This window comes from Pyxicephalus adspersus, chromosome 4 (assembly GCF_032062135.1).
Source record: "Pyxicephalus adspersus chromosome 4, UCB_Pads_2.0, whole genome shotgun sequence".
Lineage (NCBI taxonomy): Eukaryota > Metazoa > Chordata > Amphibia > Anura > Pyxicephalidae > Pyxicephalus > Pyxicephalus adspersus.
In genome coordinates, this window is record NC_092861.1 from 102,493,001 (window position 1) to 102,514,467 (window position 21,467).

At 36.7% G+C, this 21,467-nt stretch overlaps 1 protein-coding gene across 4 annotated transcripts in view; it reads left to right on the plus strand.

Annotated features, from left to right (window-relative positions):
- MTR (5-methyltetrahydrofolate-homocysteine methyltransferase) overlaps positions 1–21,467 on the plus strand; it is a 316,459-nt gene that overhangs the window by 238,239 nt on the left and 56,753 nt on the right. For all 4 annotated transcript variants that reach the window (XR_011920422.1, XM_072409188.1, XM_072409187.1 and 1 more), the window contains one exon: positions 9,907–9,982. Coding sequence is in view for 3 of the 4 variants with exons in the window: in XM_072409188.1 (XP_072265289.1) it covers positions 9,907–9,982 (76 nt within the window). In the remaining variant the exon portion in view is untranslated. The remainder of the gene's footprint in view (positions 1–9,906; positions 9,983–21,467) is intronic.

The window sequence follows — 21,467 nt, forward strand, 5'->3', positions numbered from 1 at the left end:
GTCACTAAACTAACATCTTATCTTAGGGACACTATCCAGTTACTACAAATTTTACAAGATGTGACAGTCCCCCCAAATATTCTCCTAACCACGGTAGACGTGGAAGCACTATATAGCAGCATAGCCCACTCTCTAAGTCTGCAAACAATATCAAATTACCTTCAGACTGATGACCCCTCCTTAAAACTATACAACTGTTTTATCCTAACATTACTAGAATATATTCTCACCCGTAATGTTTTCCTAACATTACTAGAATATATTCTCACCCGTAATGTTTTCACATTTGATGACCAGATTTACCTACAATCGCAGGGTGTTTCGATGGGGACAAAATGTGCCCCATCATATGCTAACTTATATCTAGGACATTGGGAAAAAAACCTCTTCTCCAACCCAAAATTTCATTTCTACCTTCAGTATATACACTTATGGCGTCGATATATTGATGACATTTTGATTATATGGACTGGCCCTAAAAACATTCTGGAAGAGATGTTACAGTCGCTTCTTATCAATGACTACAACCTCAAATTTACCTGGAACTTCGATTCCCACAAAATAGCATTTTTAGATTTTTTTATAAACCTCTCATCAGACGAATACCATTGATGAATACCATTCTCCATGCTGAAAGTGCCCACCCTAAATCTCCTATCACCAGTATTTCATAAAACCAAATGCTAAGATTAAGGAGGAACTGTACAACCAGTGTAGATTTCAAAATCGCGGCTCAAGCCCTAACACAGAGATTGATTGCTAGAGGCTACAGTAAAAAACTGTTGAAAAGGACCTATCAAAGAGCCCTTAAATTAAATCCGAAGGAACGTATCGCCAAACCTCCATCAATACACACTCAACCGAAATTATCCATTGTTACTAAATTCAACGAACATCATCAACACATATATCAGTTAATCAAAGGACACTGGAACATTCTTACTGCTGACCCCACTATTAGTACCATCCTAGATGCAAAACCAAGTATTACTTATAGAAAATCATATTCGATACGAGACTCATTGATTACAAGCCATTATACGGAACAATCTACCAAAACAAAACACTCTAAGGTTCATGAAACCTTCAAATGTGGCTCCTGTAAGCAGTACGATTGGATCCTAGAGAACCAAGCGCCCAAATTACCCAATGGTACTATACATTAAATTCCCTATTATGTGAACTGCCAATCATCTGGGATTATTTATTTAATTACCTGCTCCTGCGGGAGGTTCTATGTAGGAAAACCTAAGCGGCCTTTACGTAAAGAATATATGAACATCTTTACCTGATAAAAAAAATGGTAAAATAACTACTCCCGTCAGTTACCATGTTGGCATGGTACATCAATTTGATACACACTGCATTACCTTCGCAGCACTGGAACAAGTACCATCTAGCCCTAGAGGAGGTGACTTGGATAAAAAAACTTTTACAATCGGAAACTAAATGAAACTTTCTTCTAAAGGCCAACTATTTCCCTGGCCTAAATTACACTTTTAGTTTTAAACCACTCTTGTGACCCACTATTTGGATACACAAAGGTTAATAAACCCACTCAGAAACTCTTCTTTTTGAATTGATTATAGGGATACAAATGTCTGTAAAATGAATAATATATCAATTTTATATATTTATACTTTAAGTCTATTTGTCATGTTTGTTTACCTATAAATAACCTTTTTGGGTTACTCAGTATATAAGTATAACTAGAATATTTGTATTTGCACATACTGTTGACAAATATATCTATCATTGTTCCATTTATAGACTGTAAATATATTGTGTCTTTGTTACATGTCCTTAAAACTGTACACATAATTTGTTCAAATCTTTTGTACATGTGCATAAAAATTATGATATGATATTTAGACATGTTCTGGTCAGCCACACTCCTCTGCTTTTGACAGTTTTTTTTTTTTTGGGGGGGGGCGGCCCTTCCCCCATGTCTTCCCTACTTGAGGGGACAGGGGCGCACACTATCTTGTGGATGCCCCATTATTTTGCCCCACACCCATCCTTTATATATATTTCTGGGATATCAGGCAATTTTTTCGTTATGAATTTCCTAACCACAGTTTTTATATCTGTAAATGTCTCTGGTAATCCTTGAATATGAAAGTTAAATCGTCTTGAACGATTTTCCCAATCGTCTATTTTATGTTGTAATTCCTCTATTTCATTTTCTAGTGCCGATACCCGTTTTACATTTTGCAAAACTTTAATATTAGCGTTATCCATATTCTGTTCAATAGCTTCCAATCTGCTTCCAATCTCTTGAAGATCTTGTTTTACTACAGCTGTAATAGTCACTGAGGTTTTCGCCTGTTCATTTTGTATAATAATTGTCAGGTGCTGTATTATATTACTCTAGACTCACTTTCAGCTGACAAGTTAAAACAAGCATGCAGGGCGTTAATTTGAGATATTAAAATGTGTCTGTTTTCTGAAGAGTTAAGTACATTATCAGGTAATATCTCACTATTATCAGTAGGGGAGAAAACTGGGCTTTGTGATAAGGACTGACTCTGTGAGGTAATACCACCATGCTGTGAGCTAGAAATATCAAAGCCTTCCAATATTGCCCCCGGGGAGGTTGAAGGGGAAAGCCTCTCCCATTCCCCTGCTTCAATGCCTTCTCTTTTACCTGAGCTGCCGGGCTGCAGACCTGCTGGAATTATTTGCAGTGATCGCACTGCATGAGTCCCAGGACGGCGTACAACCATCTTCCCCTGCTCTGGGCGAGTCTGTGGTCTAGAGGAGCACTCCTTACTTTTCCCCGTGTTTCTTCCTACCATTATGCTGCTGTAGTCTCGGTCTCTCACGGCATCTCACTCTGCACGTTTCCCAGGAGCTGCTCGGCCTGGATACACAGTGGTGGGGTTAGAGCCTTCAGGGAGCCAGTTCGTCTAGCAGCTCACTGCCATAGATGTTGGCGCAAGCGCCTCTATCACAATTAATTTTAGATGAAACTTTCAGCTTTAATTCGGTGAGTTGAACAAAAAGATTGCATAAAAATTTGAGGAACTAAAGCCTTTTTTTTAACACACCTCATTTCAGGGGGCTCACCTCATTTCAGGGGGGTCAAAAGTAATTGGACAAATTAAACTGGACTAGTGTCCACTGGCAGCCATGCACGCCCAAGCCATGACACTGCCTCCGCCATGTTTTACAGATGATGTGGTATGCTTTGGATCATCAGCTTATGAGTGGCTTGCACCTTGCAGTGCACCCTCTGTATTTACTTTCATGCAGTCTTCTCTTTATGGTAGACTTGAATATCGATATGCCTACCTCACGGAGAGTGTTATTTACTTGGTTGGCTGTCGTGAAGTGGTTTCTTTCACCATGGAAATTATTCTGCGATCATCCACCACTGTTGTCTTCCGTGGACGTCCAGGTCTTTGAGTCAATTGTCGAAATACTTTTGAGCCTGAAATGAAGTTATTGTGTCAAAAAAAGGCTTTAGTTCCTCACATTTTTATGCAATCTTTTTGTTCAACCCACTGATTTAAAGCTGGAAGTCTGCAGTTCGAATGCATCTGAGTTGTTTTATTTAAAATTAATTGTGGTAATGTACAGAACCAAAATTAGGAAAAAGGTGTCTCTGTCCAAATATTTATGGGCCAAACTATATGTCAGAGGTTGTTTGCACCTAAATAAAAGGGGAGCTTCTGTGCTAGGTGAAAGATTTAGGGGAATGGTGAAGGGATATTTAAACTATGACAGAGGGGGGTGGGAGAGTTCAATAAGGTGGCAGGAAGGTCAGACAGGGGTCAGCCACTAGTGGAGGGTGGATTGGGGATAGTTGGGGGTTATGAATAAATATAAGGAGCTTCCCTTGTTACACACAAACATTAGATTGCGCTGTACTATTTGTACCTGAGCCTGTTCACCAATGTATAAGTCTGGTAAACAATGTAAGGAGTGGAAGCTTTAATGAGTTAAGAGCATAGTTGGTGTTGCTAAATCCTGGCTTTGTTCTTCACAAGACTGGGCTGTCAACATTCCTGGTTATACTCTCTTTTGTAAAGACAGAGTCAAATGAAAGGGTGGTTGTGTCTGTCGGTATGTGAGAAGTGATCTGAATGTGAAAGAAGAAATTTTTCATGGAGCAAATGATGAGGTTGAGGCATTATGGGTTGAACGTGGGGATACATAACACACAATTCATTATTGAAGTCTGCTATAGGCCCCCCAGTGCTAAGGAAGAAATATAGAATCAACTACTAGAACAGATAGAAAAATCTGCAAAAACTGGAAAGGTTTTAATCATTGGAGATTTCAATTACCCGGACATTGACTGGAGTATTGGCACTACAGGAACAGCAAAAGGGAGGAAATTTAGGAATTCAATACATGTAAATCTTTGGTACAGTTTATAGAAGCCCCAACTAGAAATGATACTCTGCTGGACCTAGTTCTTTCTAACAATGCAGAGCTTATACCCAATGTGCATATAAAAGAATCTGGGTAGCAGTGACCATAAAGCTAACCATAATAGCAGTTGTTATAGTGTACTTGGACTTTGCTAAAGCATTTGACACAGTTCCCCACAGACTGTTAACCCCCCTGACGGTAAACCAGAGTGTGGCTCGGGGTAAAGTTTATATACCAAAAGCAGTACAGCATAAAAAAAATCCTACCTGCTCCCCTCGATCCAGCGGCGTCCTACAGCGATCTCTGGCCGGCTTCTGCATCACATCCTTGGCTTGATGGATATGATGCGTTAAGTGTTGGTACGCTTGAGAGGCGTGGCTTGGCGGGGAATTTTAAAGCAGATTACAATATAATCTGCTTTTAAAACATTGATTACAGTGATAAAGTTATAAAAAATAAATCCTAATAATAAATCCAAAAGTTTATCTATTATCGTACCCTTGTTCGGACAAATTTAAAAAAAAAATGTAAATTTTTTTTAATAAATATAAAAAATAATTATTTTTAATAATTGTTTTTTATAATTTTCTATTATATTTTAATTTATGATTTGTGTTTCAAACTTATCATACCCAGGAGTTATTCCTAAGAATTACAGGCCTAAAATATTTAACAACAAATTTCCTCGCAAAACAATATACCGCTTTTGACATAAAAATAGAGACGTAATCAAACTGCTGGGGAGGTAATATGCAAGTTAGGGTCAGTAGGTTTGGGAAAGTCAATCTGTGAATGGATAGAGAACTGGCTTAAGGACCGCATCCAGAGAGTAGTGATTAGTTGCTTCATACTCTAGATGGTCTAAGGTTATTAGTGGTGTACCCCAGGGTTCAGTGATGGGACCTTTACTGTTTAACATCTTTATAAATTATATATATATATATATTATTATATTAAAAGTACCATTTCTGTGTTTACAGACACACTCATGTACATATCTCCTCTTGCCAGTCTTACCTAGTTTGATCCAACTTTAATTCTTTCACAATATTTTTAGGACTAAGTTTTAACATGAGCATGTCTTGTGCTTTAAACATTATTCTTCCCCCAGATTTTGTCCTCTTGTTACAGCAAGACGATGGATTTTAGAGGAATTCCTTACTTGGGCAAAACCATATCCTCCCTTTACAACACTGTATTTATGCAGATCTAGATTACCCCCCATGGGTTGGAAGAATTGCGGTGATTAAGATGGATGTCCTACCCAAGTTACAATGCTTCAGAGAACAATTATGGCCTGTATACCACTAATATTGTCTGTCTTTATTACTCTCGTCATGATTTGGGAAAAATGTAGAGGCAAATGTAGACACCCCCTCCTTCTTCTGATAGAAGAAGGAGGGGGTGTCACGCTTGGGGGAACAGGGCCACTAGGTTCCTGGGCATCAAGCCTCTGGATGAGTAAGAGGTTGGAATCTTCTGTGGTTTGGCAGGGTGTAGTCATGGTTTGTGCAAACTGTCACGCTTGGGGAGACAGGGCTACAGCTTGCACAGAAACAGTGTGAGCCCTGAGAAGGGCCAAGGCGCAGAGTCCAAGCAGCAACCAGGTCTTCTCCAGAGCCTCTAGTAATGAGGATGTTGCGCTTCTGGTTACTGCCAGGTTGCAGTCCTTGGGCACACCAGGGTGGGCTGGAGGATACTCAGTACCAAGTCACAAGACAGAAAAATGCTCAAGGAAAGACAGGGCAGGCAGCAAGCAGAAGAGGTCAGGACAGTTGGCAGAGTATGTTCCACTGCAAACCCTCCTTTCCTCCTCTGCACATCACTTGCACATGTAGGGCCTTGGACACCTTGGACATTTAAAAGCCCCCTCAGTAACTCACAAACTAAGAGGTGCTTATGCTGTTTTTTTCTGGGCAGCAAGTATCTTAAATTTCATACCAATAACCTTTCAATTTACTTTGCATTCCTTTTAAAGAAATTAGAGACCCCTGAACTAATGAAGTTCATTTCTTTTAGTTCCCGTTTTTTTTATTTTTTTTGTTTACATTATTTTTTAACCCTTTCCATATCCGTTATATTTGATTCACTATTATACTCTTAATCTAAATTGAGAAAAAAAATACATATTTAAACATTTGGCATATTTATAGATACATGTTATAAAATGTTCTAGATTAATTATCCCCTTCTAAACATTGTTTGAGTTGATCTTAGAAATTAGAATTTAAACATATAATTAAAACATATAATAAAATATTTTACTAAACCTCACCACAGGAGGGTATCATTCTATCAGCATTGTTTTTATCACTGGAAAAATGTTATAATGGATTGTTACTGATCCTTTAAGTATTCAAGGGTCAGTAAAGTTCATTAGAGCAGACCAATTTAAGCTTTCACCTTTATTTTACAAAAAAAGAAAAAATATCACATTGTTTACCAAAACAACTGGGAGACACAGACAGTATACCATATGTATTCACATTGTAACAGAGTAGGCATTCACTAATAACTTTGACTCTAAAACTTAGGTCATAAAACAGGCATAGCACTGAGTTTCATCTGTCTTCACTGTGTCCCCTACTGGTCTGGTAATTTCCTGGCCGCAAAGATTTATCTTGTACAGTGTTTCAGAATTAGAGTTTTTCCAGAGGTTGCTTAAGTAATGAGCAATTTGTGACTTAACTGATCGTTAAGCTGATCTGTTTAAATGACACCTATGTTGCTTTTGTCTCCAACCACCACATTAATATACTGTAAGCTGTTGATATAGTGATTATAGCAGAGGCTCCTTAAAGACTTGATAGTTATTTTAAGGACTCCCCATGTTTAAAATGTCAAGAAACACTGATCTAGTGGAATACACTCTTCTGGTATTCTGTCATCTGCTACTAGATCGTGAGTGGAATTGTAGTTTTCTAAATGGCCACTGTGTTTCTGCCTTAGCCAATGATCATGGCTTGATAATAGAAGTAGTAAATATGTAAGCTTCCTTGCATACTCCTATATCTGCCATTAGTGAACACTGACACAGCTCCATTCCCTAGCCTTTGTCAAAGAGCTACCTGTCGTCCTGAGATTAGGAGCTGTCAGAAATGGATACTGAGAGTGTTTGATGGCGGCAGTGGATTGAGTCTGCCCTATCACATGTAAACACTGATCTGTGGAGGTGCTGAGGACTTCTTTTACATTTGCAGTAGGAAACGGCAAGATTAGCCAAGTGCATAGCAAACTGCTGTGCCATGGAGCGCAAGCAGCACTGCAGGTTAGCATTTTTTGATGTGTTTCCTTTGGTGCAGTTTCTCCCCCAGAGGAGGAAAAGTGGTCACAGGAACAGGAAAGACCTGTCACTTCCGGGAACTGCTCTGCATCTCTACTGCAGCCAAGTGCACTAAATGATTCTCAACTGCTCCTTTTCAGTTGAATTCCCAAGATTTGCACAGCAGGGTATATTGTCAACTATATACGATTTCCAGTGCCTTTTCTTTTTTGTTTAAGATAAAAGATCGGACATGACGTAGATTTCATACATCCCAGAAGGTTGCGGGCATCCCATTCGGTCTTTACTGTTGCAGCAGGAAAGACAAAAGGGGAGGGACCTTCCCTCAAAATAATTTAAAAAGTTGTGAAAAAGACCTCTAGATTGTAAACTCTTTGGGGCAGGGTCCTCCCCTCCTGTGTCACTGTCTGTATTCGTCTGTTATTTGCAACCCCTATTTAATGTAATGCTGCATAATATGTTGGCAGTATAAAAATCCTGTTTATTAAAAAATAATATTTTAATACATGGGATGATAGATCCACTTTGACGCATATATAACTTTCTGGAACAGCCAAAGGATATATAGCTTATATATTTATTTATTTATTTGCATAATGAACATGTTTGCTTGGGGGCACCAATCTGTATTACATACCTTGTGTATTGCTCACTAGTGTTGGGGACTTAAGTCTGTATTGCACAGTACGAAAGTATGACTAACTCATTGACAAATGCACATTAACACAAAAAACACACAATAAAACATGTATATTTACTATTCCACCAAATGTTAAAAATACATATCCAAAAAAAATTTTATAGGACAAATGCAAAAATGGTGTCATGATAGAACATAAAATCATTGTTATCGTAATATAAGTTATACAAGTGCTTCAGGTTTAAAGATTGCATGTACGTTTACCTCAGCTATTAGAAGAGATTAGCTGAACTGAATCTATTCTCCCTCGAGAAGGGACCTTTAAGAGGGAATATAATTACCTTGTATAAATATATGAATGGTCTATATAGAGAACTCTCTTCCCAATTATTCATTTCAAGATCATGACAAAGCACAAGAGGGCACTCCTTGCGTCTGGAGGATAAGAAGTTTAAACTCCAGATAAGGAAGAGATTCTTCACTGTATTTTCTGTGAAAATATGGAATAGGCTGCCTTAGGAAGTAGTTACAGCAAGTACAATAGATTGTTTCAAGAAAAAGCTGATTGTTTTTTTAGAAGCACATACTTTTATCTTGGTATTGAAGGTTTAAACTAAAGATAACAGAGTCCCTTGATCCAGGGAACCTCTGTTTGCCTCATGGAATCAGAAAATATTTTTTTTCCCCTGTTGGAGCAAATTGTACCAGGGTTTTTTGCCTTCTTTGATCAACTATGTCTATAGTGTTTTTATCTGAGATAAGCTTATTTCCCTAGTGGTTGAACTTGATGGTCTTTTTTCAACCTGACTAACTATGTAACTATAAATTATGACACCTTTTGAAACAAATTGAATGTATTTTCGTGTACTCTATCTTGGTTGACTTGTATTTGTATATATATTTTTCAGTTATTTGGGATGGTATTTTTTAGGAAGAAGGATGTCTTGGGCACCTACAGTACCTGAATACAAGAGGGTTTTAAATTGTGCCCACTCCTTGTGTTCTAGATTACAGGCTTCTGTGCTTTGCCTTAGATGAACTTTTGTGTCAACTGAGTAATTATTTTGATCCCTTTCTTGGGAGTACTTCCAAAGTTATTTCTGCCTTTTTATGCGTATCAAGCTTTAGAAGATCTAACACATTCTAGGCCTATAGGCATTGGATATGTTTGTTCCTGTCTGTTGCATGTGTCCCTGTGGTTGATTTTCTACACCTTAGCTGTTCACAAAGGTGCTGGCATGGCTCCTGAAGCATAGTGGGGATCAGGTACCCAGATGACCTTCCCTTCAACAATGGTCAACTCTGACCTTGGAGGAAAATGTTTCATGTGTGAAAACACTAGGGGATAGATTATGAACCTGCATTTTATAGCTTGCTAGAGTTTCATTGTGCCTATTTTCATTGCAGCTGCAGTATTTATCTTGCTTTTTTTACATGCTTCACCAGATAAATTAACTTTTTATGCAGAATTATTACTTTAAACTCACATGCTTATTCTGATTTCCTGTTTTTTATAAAAATAGCTTATGGTTTGTTAAACAATAAATGTTATTTATGCAATTTTTTAGTAATTTTTTGTTTTAAAAAATATGTTGTATTATAGGAAAGAAGATATCTTACTTTACAAGAGGCTAGAGAGAAAGGCTATCATATTGACTGGCTTTCCCATCCTGTTCCAGGTACATTTTAAATATGGCATGGCCTTGTTTACTTCCGTTTATGCGGGGGCTACTATAGTAGATACTTTTGAGTGTGTTGGGTCATAGTATGTAAAAATTGTCATTAAGAAGTGAGAGTTGCAATTATTATTTGTTTGGTTAAACTATGTTATCTGTGCATAAAAAATTACAACTACAGTGGAATAGCACTTTCTTCCAGTTCACATGAGAAATGAGTTTACAGGAGACTGCTATTCTAAAATTTTAACTTTTGAACAAATATTTTAATTCTATAAACAAATTTTGTAGAATATACATGAAAACTATGTTTGCAATGCTGAAATTGTACACAAATGTTAAAAGATTTTTTTAAATTGTTAATAGTAAATTTCCTGTACTAAACATAAACACACTGTCATCCTGAGATTGCAGTGTCCTTTCCAAGATAAAGGCATGTTTTTAATTGAAGCCCCAACCTGCACGTGTTAAAGGTTTTGTATATTACTTTTTTTATCACATGATGTTTGGGGGGACCACTTGTCTCTGTGACTGCATCATATGGAAATGGAAGACATGGATTCATGCATCCTCAGCTAGGGGCATTGTGCAAGGGAAATTTAATCCACAAAACCCATGTGAGGTTGAGGAAGAAGCCTCTTAACAAGTGCAGTAAACCATAACATACAGTCAGTATTTGTGACCTCCCTAACCGTTTAACACAGTAGCAATTATTCTCTGTAGACTTGAATGTTGTTTCTGAAGGTACTCACAATCATTTTTAATCACAATAAAATTATCTAACATTTTGGGACTTTTTTTAATTTAATAGTAAAACAACCCACCTTTTAATTAGAGCCTATATAAAGACTAATCACAAACCGGTATCCCTAGCAAGACAAAGTCTCCATTGTGGCACAAAACACATACAATGCATAACCATTATATCCACATCATTGCTAATATTGTTAGTAACCTAAAAATTAAATGTGTTTGGAAAAGAGGGGTAGACCACACTACTATCATAAGCATGTTTGTGGCTGCAATAAAACCATTAAATTTAAATCTAGAAGTTTAGACATTGCCTAAAAAAACTCAGTTCCTAAACACAGACATACAGATAACATTATGCAAAGCTCCTTCTCCTGTCATTGTGCTATCTGCTAACCATACAGTAGTTATTACAATAGTCATTACCAGCATTTTTAAGTAACCTTTGAAAGGTGTAAGCAATGGCCTTATGAAAAGAAAAGGTGGTAAATAAAACGATGTGGTAAAAAAAAGCTAGTATAGGAGCATATAATAAAGTTCTATAAATGGTAAACCAGAATTCAAAACCAATCACTATTTACATATAGATTGCAAAGGGTATTTTAATTGAAGAAGTTATGTAAACGTGTTGTACGACGCGTTTCATCTATTGGCTTATTCAGGGGTAACAATAAACTACAATTTTATTATTCCAGAATAACTGATATAAGTTGATAGATGTATATATATATATCTATATATATATAAATAAAATACATTTGCATTCATAGGTAAGTACCATTAGTAAGTTGATGTATTAGTAAAAAAGAAAAATATGTGTTAATACATAGGTTATAGCTTATTACATGGGTTATAGCCTAATGTGTATAATTCAATGTAAGTTAAACTATGTACATAACTGTAAATATGTTAATGCAGAGAGAATATAGAAGGTACGCTGGAATTACCATATATAAATATATAAAAGCGTTTTAATATAAATTGAAGTTTGGTTTACATAAAAACTGTTGTCTCAGTATAGAATGTGGGGGTATTAACCTCCTTGGCCGTATGAATAATGAGGTTTTTTAAATGTAAAAGTGGTAAATTTAAAAAACTTATTATTATAAATTTTCTGCCCGGTACCTTCGTAACGGTCTCACCCTCGAACCTAAGACTCGCGAGCAGATGCCCGGCCTGCATCTGCTTCCCCCGGTCTCACATCCCCATTGTTCACACGCTGGGGATGCAGATGCTTGCCAGGCATTGCCAGGTTATGCAGATGCCCGGCTGGCATCGCCAGGGGAAGAAGATGTCAGGCATCGCTGCAGGACGCCACGGAGGAGGAGGCCGCTGGAACGTGGGAAAAGGTAGGAGTTTAAAATCCCTGGCAATTCTACCCAGAGTGTGGCTCTGGGTTACCACTTTTGGTACTGAAAATCCACCCCGAGCCAAACTCGGGAATACCGCCAGGGATTACATCTAACACTTTTGGGCTGATTTATCAATTGAATGCGCAGAAGCTTGCCGGACGCAAATATGATCTGCTGGGCATGGCGTATAACTGAGAGATTAGAGCATTGATAAATGAGCAGTGGTCAAGAATTCGCCAATTAAGTTTATTAATTTTCAGCTGCACGATTGAGGTGGGCCTCTAAAGCGCAATCAGTGGTGATGTCATAGCAATTAGGGCACACCTGGTCCCTGTTCTGTGTGCACCTACAGTCTATTACAGGTCACTTTATTTCTTTAGTGCTTGATCTTTTTTTTGGTAAGTGCTAATGTTATGTTATATTTACTAATTCAAAAAATTGGTTTATTCATAATTTGTAGTTGGTGTTGGTTCTTGTTTTTGCTTAATATGAGTTGTGTTGAGCCACCTCTTTAATAATTGTTTAGAACTTATTGTGTAGGTATAAGGGAAAGAAAGAGGTTTCAGGCTCAGAGGTTTTTGTGCAAAGGAATAAAGTGGGTATTTTTTAATTTGCAGTTGGTACATGTAATAAAAGTACATATTACTTAGTACACTATATATCCAATTGCCTGTTGATGTCACAGGGTTTGGATATTTGACCTAGACATAAATTTTTCTAACATCATACAAATTACATATATAAGTTGAAAACAAAAAAGGGGAGCTGTTGCGGTCACGTAATTCCCGACGAGTTTCGCCTATCATAGGCTTCCTCAGGGTTATGTAGTTGCACAGGTTGTATGATTTCTATGTTGTACAGATACAAGGTATAAACATATAGCATATGTAACGTCAATGATTAATATAAATTGCGTTCAAAATATAATGCGATGGTTTTAAGATGTTTGACTACCAAAAATCCTTCTTTTGGGTGGATGTCTAAGACTTGATAACTCCACAACTGGTTACGGTAAAACTTCAATTAAACAATCAACTTCACATTTCAAACTTTCATATCTGATATTTTTGGTGACAACATATTGATGTGATTCTGACCGTATTAATAAAATCAAAGACAGTGGTTTACTTACGTTTGGTTGTAGTGCGGTCTAGATAAGGGAATAAAGGAAGCAGTATTTAAGCTGCATGCTAATGAAAAGAATGTGGAACATAGCATAGAGTCAATAATGAAATGTATCTATGTAAAGACAATGAAAATAAAAAATAGGATTTGAACATTACAGTACTACTTGGGGTACCTACCGGTTCGGTATGTTTAAGCCCAGGGAAAAAAGATTGTTTTATATTTTCTTAGTAGATTAAATCCAATTATGATGTTAATATATATGATTTTTGTTTCATATACCCTAGATAGGGGTTTAGTAAAGACCTAGTCTAAATATAAGTGAAAGATAGTTTGAAAATATTAAATGGAGTTAGAAAAGAGATTTTTAGTTAGAATCAAAGTAATTAACTGCCTGCTTACCAGGTAGGTATAAATCTACTTACCAAAAAAAAAGGGACGAAGAAAAGAAATAAAGATATGCTATTTATACAGCCAAGAAGGCTGCTGTTGTATTGAGGCTTGTAGTTAATCTGTGGGGCCAGGAGAGCTGGTAATATCCGGGGTTTGTAATAAATCCATGCAGCCAGAGGGCTGTTGGTGTTTGGGACCAGTTTATTTAGTTGTGGTTTCCAGGTAGGGCTACAACTGGGACGGCGTGCACGTGTCCCGCAGTAGGGGGTTGTGCACCCCGCCCAACCAATCAAGATTAGGAGTTCCTTGTGACGTTTACAGGGACTCCATCTCCGCCTGACGAGAGACATACGTCTCTCCCTGACAGAGAGGCGTCCCACCCAGATAGGGTGAGACGCACGGAGCAAGAAGACCGGCCGAGCACGGAGTGCTTGGGAGGAACCACACACTCTGTGCATTGGCTGTGGCGTCAACGCAAGTCCCTGCAAGGGCAGAGGGGACTCAGAAAGGGATTTATCAGATATGAAAGTGTTATGGACTGATGATTTTACATTATATGTACATTATATTTAAAAAAAATTAACCAAGTATATTTCTATCATACATGCCGCACATTGCTTAGTAGTTGGAAACAAGGTGTTTTTCATAATTACATGACATCATTCATCATTGGTATATTATGTTATAGATTCTGTGCATGGTAATAAACAATAATAAATACAATTGCATTAAGGATTTACTATATAGAGTTGACGCCCACGTTGTAAATATACATTTTCAGGTGTGGAAGTATGCACCTTTCTAAATAAATCTATAATCTGAATACAGTATAAATAGTACAGTATAAACAAGTGCAGTATAAAGTGTGTAAGTATGCACGTTTCAAGATTTGTCTATGGTCTGAATACAGTATAAACACAAACTGTGGTATAAATCCATATAGGATGAAGGTATGAATGGTAAAAGGGAAAGAAGTTGTGTAGTGCTTTGAAATATTGTTCAAGTTGATGATTAATTAAAGAAAAGGTTTATAACTAACTAAATCATTAAGGCCTGGTCTAGTAGTAGCTTGGAGGTTGATTAACCATCTAGTTTCTCTTTGGAAAAGTATTTTATCTAAATCACCTCCTCTTTCGTTTCCAGAAATATGTTCCTGACTGAAGAAGGATAAAACTTTACTGGTGTTGGGTACCCACATGGTGGCATACTGGGGTGGTAATTTTTCCAACCAAGATTGAGTGGATGTGCTCATATATTTGTTTTTTGAAGGCGTGTTTAGTTTTGCCAAAATAAAACGCCCCCATTTACATAAAATCATGTAGATAACTCCCAATGTGTTACAATTGATGTGATACCATTTGTGATACCATGAATGATACCATTTGGTAGTGTTATTGTTGGACCTTCCTTGATCCATTGGCATTGTGTACACTGTCCACATTTAAATGTGCCTGATGTTTTTTTTACAGTGGAGCCACATATGCTTTCAGGTTTAAAGTGGCTCGATACTAAGTGGTCCTTTAAGGATCAGGGTTTTCTGTAGGTTATTTCAGGTTTTTCTTTCTTCTATTTTTTAATTTGAGGATCTGTATCAATGTACTTTTTCCATGTAATGATGTGATTGAGGTATGGTTTCAAAAGTGGGTCCATAAACAGGGTTTTTTGCCATTGTCCTAAAAATACATTTGCTTGCGCACATTTTTTCTCCATCGCAACTCCTTGCGACTGGAGAAATATTTTTTCGTTAATGGTAAAAGTATTTCTATTGAGAATGAAATTGAGTAATTTAATCATGAAGAGATTCTGTTCATGTGCTTCAGGGTAGGCTTCTTCTAGGCAATTCAGTATGGTATGTATACCTAGGGTGTGTGGAATACAGTTATACCGCGATTCCACATCAATCGTGACCAATGTAGTATCTGGGGGGACCCTCATGTTTTGGGTTAATTTTAGGACGTCTATTGTGTCTTGTAAAAAAGATGGTAATCTCATAACTAATGGCCTTAGGTACGTGTCCAGTATTCCACTGGCATTGGCTGCCGATGAGCCAATGCCAGAAACAATTGGTCTCCCTGTTGGGCGTAAGAGGTTTTTATGAATGTTTGGTAGGATGTAGAAGGTAGGGGTTATGGGGTGTTTATTGGTCAGAAAGTCCATAGTCTTATCGTTAATAATGTTATTCGTGTATGCTTGCCATATCATTTTGTGGTATTCCACATTGTGACATTCTCTATTGTTTAGGAGGTCTTAGCATATTTGTCTATAGTGTTCTCTAATTATTATCACTATATTTCCTCCTTTATCAGAAGGTTTGATTATTATGTTTTTTATTTTTTTTAGGTTGGAAAGTGCCTGTTGGCGTTCTTTGGTAAAATTCATATTTCGGGATTCAAGGCCTAGATTGGTTTTTATAATTTGTTCAGTGATAACATCAACGAAAGGGATCATCATCAGGGATATTGAAGGGAAATAACTTGATTTGGGTTTTTTTAATAAAAGTTTTGAAGGCTTCAGATTCTCAAGGCCTGTTAAATTGTAGGTCTGTTTGATCACCCAAGGTTAAAGATCCTGGGAGATTGTAAAGGAGATCACATGAAAAGTAAATACAGCACTTACCTGATCCGCCAGCGTCCTGCGTTGTCCATCGCCGCGATTCCTGTCCTTTTTTTTTCTTCCTCCGGCGCCTTCTGTACACGATGAGTCACGGGGGGAGTTCCCTGTGACGTTGGTGCGTGTGTACGTTGCCAGCAGGGTGGGAAATTCAAAATCCATTTGTATTGCATTCAATACAAAATACCTGTATTGAATGCAATTCATTGGATTTATATGTGTAAAAGCAGTACATTGTTTTCATGAACATTTATTTTGCAGTATAATATAATAGTATGAGTATATATTTTTTTTTTTTTAATTTAAAAAAAAATATATCACATTTTTTTAAATTTAATTACTTTATTATTTTACATGATTTTGTATTTCAAACTTTAATATACTCATACTATTATATTATACTGTAAAATAAATTTTCATGAAAAACAATGTACCGCTTTTAGACATATAAATCCAGAGAAATGTGCCTCTAGGGTATATGTGTGTGTGTATGTGTATATATATATATATATATATATATATATATATATATATATAAATATATATATATATATACACACACACACACATGTATACACATGTGCACATGAAGTAAAACAAACAATATACAGAAAAAAAGCTTACCTGAATGATTATGCGCCTTCTCTGCAAAAGTGGCAGGCATTTTTGAACAAATTTAAAATATAGAGACCACACAGACACCACTAAATTTACAAAAAAAAAAACACACACACAAACACATGTAAACCCACACTTTCATATAAAGCCAAAACATTTAAAAAATGGCCCAATAAATATTGCATTCAAAAAATACTTTAAAAACCAATATGCAGTTTGGACCTGTCAAGGGTGGAAAACTGGATTAGAAAATATTTATGCAAAACAAAAATTTCAAGGTGGTAATGTATTATTGCAATGAAACAATATGGCTACAAACACAATAACATACCATTTAGTTATTTTGATAAATGGTAAGCAAAGTATGAAATGTATCAACATATATTAGGAGAATGCAACATACCATAATCGGGTATTACTACTATGATCCTTAAGATTTGACTTTGTACACCAGTGAACAGCTATCTCTTTTCATATTTTTACACTGTGTTTATATGTATTTATATATTTATCAGGGATATCTATATATGTGTATGTCTGTGTGTGTGTGTATGTGTGTGTATGTATGTATGTGTATATATATATATATATATATATATATATACACAAACAAAAACTTTATGCAACCGTATGCATTGCGGAGGAGACATCTTGTACATTGTTTTATTTACACTGTTTGTTTATTATGTTTTCTCTTTTGCCTTTTAATAAAAATGTAAAGATTATAAAGGCAATAATGGTAAGAGTTAAAATACCATAAGTGATGATCATGAGTTACAAATTACTGATGATACAGAAATTCAAGGAATAAGTAAAATGGTAGCAATTGTAATAATAAAGAATTTAACATGTTGCAAAACAAATATCTGTATTCCAGTAATGTTGGTATAATTGTAAGGGTTTCCAATAATAAATGAATAATTTATTTATATCTAATCTATAAAACCAGTAAAACCATGACAATTATACTGATGATTGTATAATATTTCAGAATATGTATCAACATGCCAGTAGTAATAATCGTATGTATATATGGCCAAAAAGATCACGCACCCTCATAGGTTTGTAGGGAGAATAAGGGCTCTGTATGTGTTGTCAATCTCACTATTATTTTAAAAAAGGTTTAAAGGAGAATACATTGTTTTTTTGGAGGTACCTGGGTTAAGTCTAAGTGAGTTGGGGTTGTTGGTGCGGAAATGTTGACACTTTGGGGTCAGCTAGTAGAATCTTTCAGTGTTTTGCAAGGATTTCAGAGACAGCTTTATAGTGATTGTGTCTGCATGGGTTTCCTCCTTCAGCCCAAAAAACATGCAGCTAGGTTAATTCCCCCCCCCCCCCCAAATTGACCTTAGACTGTCATAAAGACATATGACTGAGATAGGGACATTAGATTGTGAGCCCCTTTGAGGGACAGCTAGTGACATGACTATGGACTTCGTACAGCGCTGTGTAATATGATGGCACTTTATAAATACTGTGTAATAATAATATTAATCCTCTGATGTTTTGACATACGTGTCTAGAAATGCCACTTGTTGATTAAAATTCATGGTGGATTTGAGGTTATATGTATTGGTTTGGATCTTAAAGAAAAATTCCTGTTGTGAGGTTTCTGAACCTGTCCAGACAATCAAGATATCATCCATATATTTACGGTGAGTATAAAGGGTTTGTAGATGGAAACAGTCAGATTCGGGAACAGGTTCTTCCTAATTGCCCAAAAAGATGTTAGCATAGGATGGTGCACATCTTATGCCCATTGCGAGACCTTGTATCTGTAGATAGTGTTTGTATTTGAAAGTAAAAATGTTCCTGGTCAGAATGTAGTTAGGCAGAGAGACAATAATTGTGTTGAAGGTGGCATTGTGTGCGTAGTAGTTGTCTAGATGGTTTGATATTACCTCCAGACCTTTTTGTTGAGGAATACTACAATAGAGAGCTTCAACATCGATTGTAACTAGTAGGGAATTTGGTGGAATAGATTGGTTGTAGGTAAATTTTACATAGCTCAATAGTATCTTTTAAATATGAGAGTAATTCCGTAACTAAAGGTCTACGGTAGGAATCCACCAGTTAGATAGCATTAGATGAAATAGAGCCATTTCCTGATATTATCAGACGTCCTGAGGGATTTGTGAGGTCTTTGTGTACTTTGGGAAGGAAATAGAAGTTTGAAATAATGGGATGTTTGACGCATATATATTTTCTCATCTTTTGATCGATGGTTCCATTTTGAAAATGTGTTTAATGATAGAATGGTAATGATAACTCAGATCAACATCTCATTTTCATCAGATATATTTTTATGTGGGATTTGTAGTGTTATTTATGCAGATTTCAAATCTATGTTCAGTTTTTCTCTAGCACGTCTAGCAGTTAATTTTATATTGTGTGAGATCGCACTAACTGCGATTGATTTCATTCGTCATCACGCCTAGAAATTGCCTTACTAATGCAGACAGTTTCTGTTACCTGTGTGGTTCATTTACGACGAAAGCACAATGTTGCCAAATTATCACAGAACTTAAAAAGATATACAAATGCTTTTTCGGCTGTCCACCTGGTGACCAGGACCTCCACATGTCATCTGTACCAGTTGTTCCAATGGACTGCGTGACTGGCTAAATCGACATTAAGTATTAATGCCATTTGCAATCCTGATGGAGTGGAGAGAACTGTGATACCATCTAATCGACTGCTATTTTTGCTGCGTCAACAAAAGTAGGTTCTCAGGTTAAACTAAGTACAAAATTGTATATCCCAGCCTCAATTTTGCAATTAGGCCTGTTCCCCATGATGATTCATTGCCAGTTCCGGTACCGCCACATGATGAACTTGCTTCTGTAGAAGGTGATGAGGAATGCGCTGGCGTTGCAGCCAGTTACTCTCAATCATCTGATTCTGACTACTTGGCTGATGAAGGTTCAGAACCAGAGACCTTTACAGAAGCAGAGCTGAATGATCTAGTTGGTGATCTAAATCTCTTCAAAGACAAAGCAGAACTTCTTGTTCAAAGCTTAAACAGAAGCACTTGCTTGCAAAGGGTGTAACTGTAACTAAGTATGAAATCATTACTTGACAACGTTCTTCACTAGTGATGGCCCACTGTGCTACTGTCATGATATAAATGCACTCTTTAACTGTTTGTCACAAGAGCATGTTCCATCTGAATGGCGTATCTTCATTGGTTCGTCTAAAAGAAGCTTGAAAGCAGTCTTACTGCATAATGGTAATTCCAAACCAATTCCAAGTTTACCGATTTGCCCATTCTGTTAACTAAAGGAATCCTATGACAACATGAAGTTACTACTTGAAGCAATCCAGTATAAAACACACCAGTGGAACATCTGTGGGTATCTAGAGGTCATTGGCTTGCTGATGGGAATGCAAGAAGGATTCACAAAATATTGCTGTTTCCTATGCCTGTGGGACAGCAGATCTACGGGAGATTGGCTACCAAGAAATACCTATAAGCCGGGAACAAGCAATGTCAAGTTTCTGCTTCTGGTTGATCCGCATAAAATATTTCTGCCACCTCTCCATATCAAGTTAGGCTTGATGAAGAACTTTGTAAAGGCCATGGGTAAATCAAACTCCATGGGTTTTCAGTACCTTGTTGAGAAGTTTCCAAACATAAGCACTGCAAAAATGAAAAAAGGGATATTTATAAGGCCACAGATTGTTTGAAAACATCATCTTGGAAAACAGACGATCTCTCTCAGCAGCGGAGCTAGAAGCTATGATGCATTCAAGTGGCTGTGTGAAAATTTCCTGGGCAACCATAAGTTTCCTGCATACAAGGAAGTTCAGAATCTGCTTGTTCATACCAGAAACTGGGTTGTCGCATGTCATGAAAAATACATTTCTTGCACTCGCATCTAGAATTCTTCCAGGAAAATCTTGGTATGTTGAGTGACAAACAAGGAGAATGAAATGTAATGGAATCAAAATTTGATGGCTGGATGCTGTACCGCAACAATCCTGATAATGAGTAAACAAGAAAATCATACTCTAAGCATTTCTGAAGAAACAATGGTACTCGACTGACACTGTTCAGTAGATCTGTACCACAGTGTGCCTTATTTTACTTCACACCGAAGATGTATTAACATTCAATTCAATTGTACTTTTGTTTTAATACAAAATACATGCACGTGTAAGCTCTTCCGGGCAGGGTTCTCTCCTCCTGTATCACTGTCTGTATTAGTCTGTCATTTGCAATCCCTATTTAATGTACAGGGCTGCGTAATATGTTGGCGCTATATAAATCCTGTTTATTAATAATAATAATAATAATAAATGCACATACAAAGTTAACTATAATAGTACTCATATCTCAGGAACTGTATAAGTTAGCAAAAAAAATGAAAACAGACTTGAAATCTGCTCGAAAAACTGATTTCTGAAAAGTTTGCTGTGGTTTCTGATGATTATCAATCATTTTTTTGTTGACCTTTGTTATAGAATGATTTGATTACATTCCCTGAGATTTTTTTTTTTTTACTATTCAGGGTTATGTAGGATCCTATAGCATATTTGTTCGTATTGATTCGTGTTAAGGATGACAATGTTGCCTCCTTTCGCTGAAGGTTTGATGACTTTTTTTCAATGTTTTTTCAAGGTTATTAAGGGCTATACGA